This window comes from Nannospalax galili, unplaced genomic scaffold, assembly GCF_000622305.1.
Source record: "Nannospalax galili isolate Female #2095 unplaced genomic scaffold, S.galili_v1.0 scaffold786, whole genome shotgun sequence".
NCBI lineage: Eukaryota > Metazoa > Chordata > Mammalia > Rodentia > Spalacidae > Nannospalax > Nannospalax galili.
The window spans coordinates 2,706,014-2,715,400 of record NW_008355774.1 but is presented as its reverse complement, the minus strand read 5'-3'; the positions used below and the strand labels follow the sequence as shown (position 1 = coordinate 2,715,400).

The 9,387-nt window shown below is 39.9% G+C and overlaps 1 protein-coding gene across 1 annotated transcript in view; it reads right to left on the bottom strand.

Moving 5' to 3' along the window:
• Positions 1-7,371: 7,371 nt before the first annotated feature.
• Positions 7,372-9,387, bottom strand: part of LOC115067688 (F-box/WD repeat-containing protein 12-like) — a 33,586-nt gene continuing 31,570 nt past the window's right edge. The window contains exon 10 of the mRNA XM_029556131.1: positions 7,372-7,458. Coding sequence (XP_029411991.1) covers positions 7,372-7,458 — 87 coding nt within the window. The remainder of the gene's footprint in view (positions 7,459-9,387) is intronic.

The following is a 9,387-nucleotide window of genomic DNA, read 5'->3' as shown; positions in this document are numbered from 1 at the left end:
CTGCAAAATAGGGATAATTTGACCTCTTCTTTTACAATTAGTACCCTTTTAATTTCCTTCTCTTGTCTTATTGCTCTAGAGTTTCAAGCATTATATTGAAAGGAGTGGGGATAGTGGGCAGCCTTGTCTGGTTCTTGATTTTAATGTGAATGCTTCAAGATTTTTTCCATTTACAATGATGCTGTCAGTTTGTTGTATATCGCCTTAATTAAGGTAAGGTATGCTCCCTCTAGACCAATTCCCTCTAGGACTTTTATTCATGAACACATGTTGGGTTTGGTCAAAGGCCTTTTCTGTATCTATTGAGATGATTGTGATTTTTGTCTTTAAGTTCACTTATATGATTTTTGTTTATTGACTTATGTATATTGAACCACGCCAGCATCTCTGGAATAAAGCAGACTTGATTATAGTGGATGATCTTTTTGATGCATGTCTGTATGTGGTTTGGAAGTCTATTGTTGAGAATTTTTGCATCTATGGTCATTAGGGATACAGGCCTACAGCTTTCTTTTTCTGTGTCTTTACCTGGTTTTGGTATTAGAGTAATACTGACTTTGTAGGAGTTTGGAAGTTCTAATTCTGTTTATCTTTTTGAATAATTTAAGCAGTATTGGTTGTAGATCTTCTTTGAAAGTCTGGTAAAATTCTGCTGTGAATTCATCTGGGCCTGGAGATTTTTTAGTCAGGAGACTTTGTATTACTGTTTCGATTACTTCATTTGTTATGGCCTGTTTAAGCTGATCTCTTGTTTATTTTTGGTGGTTCCCTTGAATTTAGAAATTCATCCATTTCTTTTGGATTTTCAAATTTAATAGATTACAGGTTTTTAAAGTATTCCCTAACAATGTTTTAGATCTTTTTGGTACCTCTTGTGATGTTTCCCTTTTGTCTGATTTTGTTGATTTGAATTCACTTTTTTTTTTAAAGTTGGGCTAAGGGTCTATCTCGTTTATCTTTTGCAAAGAACAAGCTCATAGATAGATTGATTCCTAATATTGTTTTGTTTCTATTTCATTGATTTCTGCTATGATTTTTTTTTTTGGTCTTTTGAGACAGGGTCTCCCTGTAGCCCCAGCTGTCCTGGAACTCACTATGTAGACCAGGCTGGCCTTGAACTCACTGAGAGCCGCCTGTCTCTGCCTCCCAAGTGCTGGGATTAAAGGTGTGGGCCACCATACCCGGCTCTGCTATGGTTTTTTAGTATTTTTTAGTCTGCTCGAGTTGGATTTGGTTTTTGTTTTTCCAGATTTTTGAGTTATACCATTAAATCATTTATTTGTGCTCCTTATGATTTTTTAAATGTAGGTATTAAGAGCTACAAACTTCCCTCTTAAGACTACTTTTAATGTGTCAGAGGTTTTGTGTTGTATTATCATTTTCATTTGGCTTCAGGAATTCCAGGAATACTTTTGTTTTTTTGTCTTTTTGAGACAGGGTCTCCCTGTAGCCCCAGCTGTCCTGGAACTCACTATGTAGACCAGGCTGGCCTTGAACTCACAGAGATCCACCTGCCTCTGCCTCCCAAGTGCTGGGATTAAAGGCGTGTGCCACCACGCCTGGCTTACTTTTTGAGACAGAGTCTCCCTGTAGCCCCAGCTGGCCTGGAACTCACTGTGTAGACCAGGCTGGCCTTGAACTCACAAAGATCCATCTGCCTCTGCCTCCTAAGTGCTGGGACTAAAGACATGCACCACCATGCCTGGGTTGGCTCCAGGAATACTTCTCTTTTTTGATATCTTCTTTCAGGAGGAAATCACCCACTCATCATTCAGGAATATGTTGTTTAATCTCCATGAGTTCCTAAAGGTACAAAAACTTCATTTGCTTTTAATTTTAAGCTTTATTGCATTGTGGTCTGATAGAATACATGAAATGATTTCTATTCTTTTGTATTTATTGGTTTGTGTCCCAGCAGGTGGTCTATTTTAGAGAAACTTCCATGGGCTGCTGAATAGAATGTGTATTCTTTGGTGCTTGGGTGGAATATTCTGTAGATGTGTTATGTCCATTTGATGTATATCATTTAATTCAGATGTTTCTGTTTATTCTTTGTGCCACTGACCTGTCTGTTGGAGAGAGTAGGGTACTAAAGTCACCTACTATTTGAGTTGGGGTTCATCTCTGTCTTAAAGTCCAGTAGTACTGCTTTTATGAAATTGGATGTATGAGATGGGCTGGAGAGATGGCTCAGTGGTTAAGAGCACTAACTGCTGTTGCAGAGGACCCGGGTTCAATTCCCAGCACGCACATGGCAGCTAACAACTGTCCATAACTCCAATACCAGGGGACTCTAATGTCCTCTTCTGAACTTCTTGACATTGCATGGCACAGGTGCACTCACATTCATGCAGGCAATACACTTGTACACATAAAAATATTTTTAAAAAATTGGATGCACCAGAATTTGGAGTATATATGTTCATTATTGCAGTGTATTCTTTTGATCAGAAGGAAGTGACCTTCTTTATCTCTTCTGATTTTAATCTGAAGTCTATTTTGTCAAATATTAGAATTGCAGCACTTTTTTTTTGGTGTTTTTGAGACAGGGTCTCCTTGTAGCCCCAGCTGGCCTGGAACTCACTATGTAGATCAAGCTGGCCTTGAACTCAAAGACTTGCCTGCTTCTGCCTCACGAGTGCTGGGATTAAAGGCATGAGCCACCACACCAGGCCTAACAATTTTTTTAAACCTCTGCTTATTTATTAATGCCATTTGCATAGAATATTTTTTTTCATCTTTTCACCCCAAGGTGTTGCATAGCCTTGAAGGTAAGATGAATTTCTTAAAGACAACAGAAAGATGTTTATATAGTCTTAAAATTTTATGTTTGAGTATTGCTTGCATGTATGTATGTAAGTACACCTGTGTTGTGCAATGCCCAAGGAGGTCAGAAAAGGGTGTCAGATTCCCTGGAACTGAAGTTAGCCACCATGTGGGTGCTTGGAATTGAACCTTGGTCATCTGCAAGAGTAACCAGTGCTATTAACTGATGAGCCATCGCTCCAGCCTGGGATTTTGTTTCTTAATCCAATTAGTCTGTCTTTTGACTGGGGAGTTGAGGCCATTGACATTTTAAGTTATTATTGAAAGATGTGTTGGCTGCAATCATTTTATTTTCTGTTTGTGTTCTTAGTCCTATTCTGTGTTTCTGTAATTGTACTTTTATTTTCTTTCTGTAACTTCTTGGGTATTGTCCTTCATTTCTTCAGTCTTTTGTATTGTTTTGAGTACTCTCTGTAGGGCTGGTTTTGTGGACATGAATTCTTTCAGAGCTTATTTGTATCATGGAAGATTTTTCCCCCTTTTGGTTATAATAGACAATGTTGCTAGGTAAAGCATTTAGGATTGGCATCCATGGTCATTTAAAGCTGGGAATACTTTGGTCCAGGCTCTTCTGGCTTCCATATTTTGCATTGAAAAGTCAGCACAATTCTGATGGGTTTTCTTTTATATGTAACTGGTTTTTCTCTAGCAGCTTTCAGTACCCTATCTTTGTTCTGTACATTTAGCGTTTTGTATATTTTCATTTTTTTGGCTTTTTTTGAGACAGGGTCTCCCTGTAGCCCCACCTGGCCTAGAACTCACTATGTGGACCAGGCTGGCCTTGAACTCACAGAGATCTGCCTGCCTCTGCCTCCAGAGCGCTGGGACAACAGGCATGTGCCACCACACCTGGCTGGACATTTAGCATTTTTACTATTATATGCTGCAAGGAGTTCTGTTCTGGTCCTGTCGGATTGGTGTACTATGTGCTTCTTGTATCTGTTTGGGTAAGTCTTTCTTAGTTTTGGGAAACTTTCTTCTATAATCAATGCCATTGATCTGAGATTATTCTCCTTCCTCTATGCCTAGATTTTTGTCTTTTCATGGTGTCCTACATTTTCTGCATATTACATTTCTGTTTTTCTTTTTAAAATCATTCTTTGCTTAAGTGGTCCAACTTTATCATCCAGTCTTGATATTCTGTTTTCTATTTGATTCACTCTGCTGATGAGGCTGTCATTTCAAATTGACTTATTGAGTTTTTCAATTTCATCTTCATTTCAGCCTGAATTTTCTTCAATATTTCTATCTTCTTCATAAATTCACTTTTCAAATTCTGAATTGTTTTTACCATTTCATTCAGTAATGTATTTGTATTTTCTTGAACTTCAGTAAGTTTATTCCTATCCTCTTAGTTGTTTGTTTTTTAGAGTCACTGAAATCTTTGATCATGTTTATGATTATTCTTTTAAATTCTGTGCCCTGGAATTCCTCTGGGTAGTTCTTGTTATAGAACATGTCTATAGAACTGGTGGGATTTGGTGGCATATTATCTTGGTTTTTCATATTACTTGTGTTTTTGCATTGTGACTTGGGAATATGGATTTCTTTTGTTATGTGTCTGATATGAAATTCTAGTCTACCTTTGTTGAGTGGAAGTTTCGTTCTATTTTTATTGTTGATGTAGCTTAGTTGCTTCCTGATCAGGTGTGAATAGTTGTTCAGTGCTTTAGGTTCTCACTTTTGATTTTTTATTGCAGGGACTGGATATTTCCAGGATGGCTAGTTGGGAGCTCTCCAGCAGGGGGAAGGGGCCTATGCCCAAGGCAGCCAATGGGTCAAGGTGGGCCAGTTCTAATGAGCTAAGTCAAGTAGATGTGCGCCCTGGAGCAGTGCCCCTCATGACTTTTTTTTTTTTTTTTTTGTCTTTTTTGAGACAGGGTCTCCTTGCAGCCCCAGCTGTCCTGGAACTCACTATGTAGATCAGGTTGGCCTCGAACTCACAAAGATCCGCCTGCCTCTGCTTCCCAAGTGCTGGGATTAAAGGCGTGTGCCACCACGCCCAGCCCCTCATGACTTTTTATTTATTTATTTGGTCTTTTTGAGAAGACCTTGTAGCCCCAGCTGGTTTGGAACTCCCTATGTAGACCAGGCTGGCCTTGAACTCAGAGTTCTGCCTGCCTCTGCCTCCCAGTGCTGGGATTAAAGGCATGTACCACCACACCTGGCCTCCCTCATCACTTCTTAATGACACTAAAATAATCATTCTGGGCTTGCAAATAGACCTTTTTTTAATTTTACCAAAGAAGAGGACACATGGTCAATTCAATTAGTTTTCAACGTATACATATTCAGAGTATATATCTCCAGAATGCTGGCATCACGAGGTTTGGACACCATACGTACTATGCTCAAATTATTGCATGTTGTGTTGAAGACATGGCTACCAAGAGAAAAAAAATAAATTCAGTAAACAAATGGAGAAGGAGGTGTATGCACTGGCATTAAAATAAGACCTCACAAAAATATAAACATTATTCCTCATTGGTCCTTTAATCACATCCTAAATTTGTTTAAAAAAATTTTAACATCTGTTGTGCACACACGCATGCATGCATGTGTGCATGTGCGTACATATACACATTATGCCTGTTGAAGTCAGAGGACAACCTGCTGAGGCAGAAGAACTGTTATGAGTTTGAGGTAGTTTGAGGTTAGCCTATGCTACATAGTATGACCTTGTCTCAAAAGAAAACCTAAAAAAACAAACAACCCCCCCAACCCCCCTAAGCTCAGGTTTCAATTTAAAATTTGATTTTTAAAGTATTCTTTGAATATTCTTGTTCTAGTCAAAATGAACATAGCTAAGGTCAAGCCTCCCTCCTCACCAGGTGACATAGAGAAGGTGGGGCACAGCCCTGTCAATCAGTCTCATTCTGTATTAATAAGGCTCAGAGGTTAAGCACACTGGCTACTCTTGCAGCTCTTGCAGAGGACCTGGGTTCAGTTCCCAGCACCACATAGTGGCTAACAACTGTCTGTAACTCCACTTCTAGGGAAACCGACGCCCTCTTCTGACCTCCATGGACACTGCCCAACAGGTGCACTTGCACACATACAGGCAAAAAATAGATATACATAAAAAGGCTTAAGACATTTTTTGCCTCAAAAGCACTATCCTTCTCCCTGGGAGCTTATAAGTGCTGGGCCTGCCTTGCACTCATCCAAGTCTGCACCTCTCCTGCTCTCCACTTGGCCCTGAACACCCTCAGATGGAGCCCTGTCCCCATCTCTTCCTTTGCTCTAAGGAGAGTAGAAGTGGGACTGACCCCTCCCCACCAGGCATGTTGAGAACACAGCAGACACTCCCCAAGGCTGGGGTGGGGCTCATTGGGAGAGTTCATACTCTATATGTGAAAAATGAGAAAATGTCCTGAATAGACATTTCATTGGACATGGTGGCACACATCTACAATTTTAGCACTTGGGAGGTGGAGGCATGAGGATTAGGAGTTCAAGTCCAGCCTCAGCTACATTACACACAAATTCCAGCACTGTGGAGACAGGAGGATAAAAAGTTCAAGGCCATCCTCAGCTAGATATTGGTATGAGGCCAGCCTAGACTACATGAGACCCTGTGTCTAAACAGAAACCACAGCAGCATACAGATATAAAAATAGCCAACAAATTAATGACAAAATGCTCAATCTCTCACACCAGGGAGATAACAATTAAAAACACACTAAGATATCACCCCATTTGTTAGAATAGCTATTGCCAAACAGAGTAAAATTAATAAACACTGGCAAAGATGAGGAGAAAAAGGAACCTTGTATACTGCTGTTTAGAATAAAAATTGGTACAGCTACTTTGGTACACAGTATGGAAATACCTCAAAACACCACATCAGAACTACCACAGCAACCCCACTTCTGGGTGTATATTTTATTATTGTTGTTGTTGTTATTATTATTATTATTTTCATCTTTGAGACAGGGTCTCCTAGTAGCCCCAGCTGGCCTAGGACTCACCACGTAGACCAGGCTGGCCTTGAATTCACAGAGATCTGCCTGTCTCTGCCTCCCGAGTGCTGGGATTAAAGGCGTGTGCCACCATGCCGAGCTTGGATATATATTTTAAAGGAATTGAGAACAGCATGTTAAAGTGGTGAGGTGTGTAATCCTAGGCTTTGAGAGACTAAGTCAGGAAGATTACATCGAGTTTCATCCTGGGCTCCAGAATGGCTTGGACTACAGCATTACATCCTTTTTCAAAAAACAAACAATAGGCTGGAGAAATGGCTCAGTGGTTAAAAGCACTGGCAGCTCTTGCAGAGGACCTCAGATTGGTTCCCAGCACCCTCATGGCAACCACAACCGTCTGTAATTGCAGTTCAGGGGATCTGATGCCCTCTTCTGGCCTCCTCAGGCATTGCATAACAATTTACATTCAGGCAATACATGTATACACATAAAGTAGAAATAACAAAACCCCAAATAATTTAAGGACATACTCATATTCTTTATCTTGCCCTTATAAAACTTAATTCAAAGTGAATCTAGACCTAAATCTAAAACTAACATCTAAGGTTGCTGAGGATGGAGTTCAGTTACTAGAGGGGTTGCCTAGAAGGCATGAAGCCCTGGGTTCCACCCCATCACTGCATAAACTGGGCTTGGTGTCTTGGGAGCACTGTGGAGACACAAGGATCAGAAATTCAGTCATTCTCATGTAGATATCAACTTTAGACCCTGTCTCAAAATAACATAACAGTAACATCCACAAAAATTTGAGAAAAACTCTTAAATACATACAAAAATCTATCCTCAAGTGTTTTTAGCAGTTTTATTTCTAATTATCTCTAATTGGAAGCAAGATAATTGTCCTTGTCCTCTATGAAGCTCTGCACACTGGAACACTGCTCAGCCACGGAGAGGAGTGAACTATTGCTGTCCACAGCATGGTGAGCCTCAAAACACTATGCTCGTTGAAAGAGGCCAGGCAAGAAGGGACACAGACTCATTACATTTACCCAGAAATTTAAAAACAAACTTAATTTAAAGGGATAGAAAAGGATCAGTTGTTGTCTGATGTTGGAGATGGAGAAGAGATGGGTTGCAATAGGACAGAGGAACCTGGGGTGACAATTTGTGGTTTGCTTTTGCTTCTGATTACAGAACTTTCTGTCTTTAGCCAAACAAATGTGTGTTAGACAACTTGTTTTTATTGGGCTAACATGTCATGTCTTATTAAAATATTCAGATGGAAAAAAGTCTCAAAGTTCTGTAGTACAGAGAGGGCAATTGGCTGAAATTTTTTGAAATTTAGAAGGAGTATTTATTATTATTAGTTACAATACAGAGAGCAAAATGCAGGAAAAAGTCAGTCCAGTGTCACTATGTATTTAATTAACTAAAATGTTGAACTTGGGGTCTGGGGAGATGGCTCAGAGGTTAAGTGCACTGACTGTTCTTACAGGGTTCAGTTCCTAGCACCCATAGAATGGCTACAACTGTCTATAACTCTGGTCTAGGGAATCTGACACCTTCTTCTGACCTCCATGGGCATTGTACAACACAGGTGCACTTACATATGTATAGGCAAAACATAGATACACAAAAATATTAAAAAAATATTTTTTTGCCTCAAAAACACTAGAAATAACTTATCTGAGCATAGATATTTCTATTTTTAATGAAAGCTACCCAACAATCCATTGTATGGATAGATCATAATAACTTAAATGAGCTTTAAAAATTTTACATTTATTTATTTAGTATATATGATGTGTATTCACATAAATGTGTGTGCCATGGCTTGCATGTGGAGGTCAGAGGACAATTTGTGTAAATCTTTTGTCTTCTTTCATCATGTCAGTTCCAGGGGTTGAAATCAAGTTATGAGGCCTTGCTACAAGCACATTTACCTGCTGAGTGATCTCACTGGCTCTTAAACAATCTCTGACATTTGGAAAGCTAGTAGTTTCCAGCATCAGGCAATGCCTAACAATGCTACAATAAACAGCTGGTGTATGGATTTGTTTTCTTTTTTCTGTCAGTTCTCAATTTGACACACCTGGGTAGAGGCACGCTCAACTGAGGAATTGCTGTCATCAGATTGACCTGTGGCCTTATCTGTGGGACATTTTCTTGATTATTGAGTGATATGGGACAGTCCAGTCCACTGTGGGTCATGTCACCTCTGGGCAGTTGGTCCTGTGCTGTGTAAGAAAGCAGACTGAGCAAAGTCCAGGGGAGCAAGCCAGTAGGCATCATACCTCCATGGGCTATGCTCCAGGGTCCTGCCCTGAGTTCCTGCCTTGGCTTCCCTTGATAATGGACTGTGAGCTGTAAGCCAAGTAAGTTCCTTCCTTCGCAAGTAGGTTTTGGTCAAGTAGGTTTTGGTCAGAGTTTTTTTTTTTTTTTTTTTTTTTTTAAATCACAGCAATAGAAATAACTAAAACTGAGTTTCGTATCTCAGGCTGGCTTCTTATTCAGTACATAACTGAGGAGGAACTTGAACTCCTTATTCTCCTGCTTCAACCTCCTCAGTGCTGGGATTACAGGCATGTGCCATCACAGCCATTTTATGCATTGCTGGGGACAGAACCTAGTGCCTCAT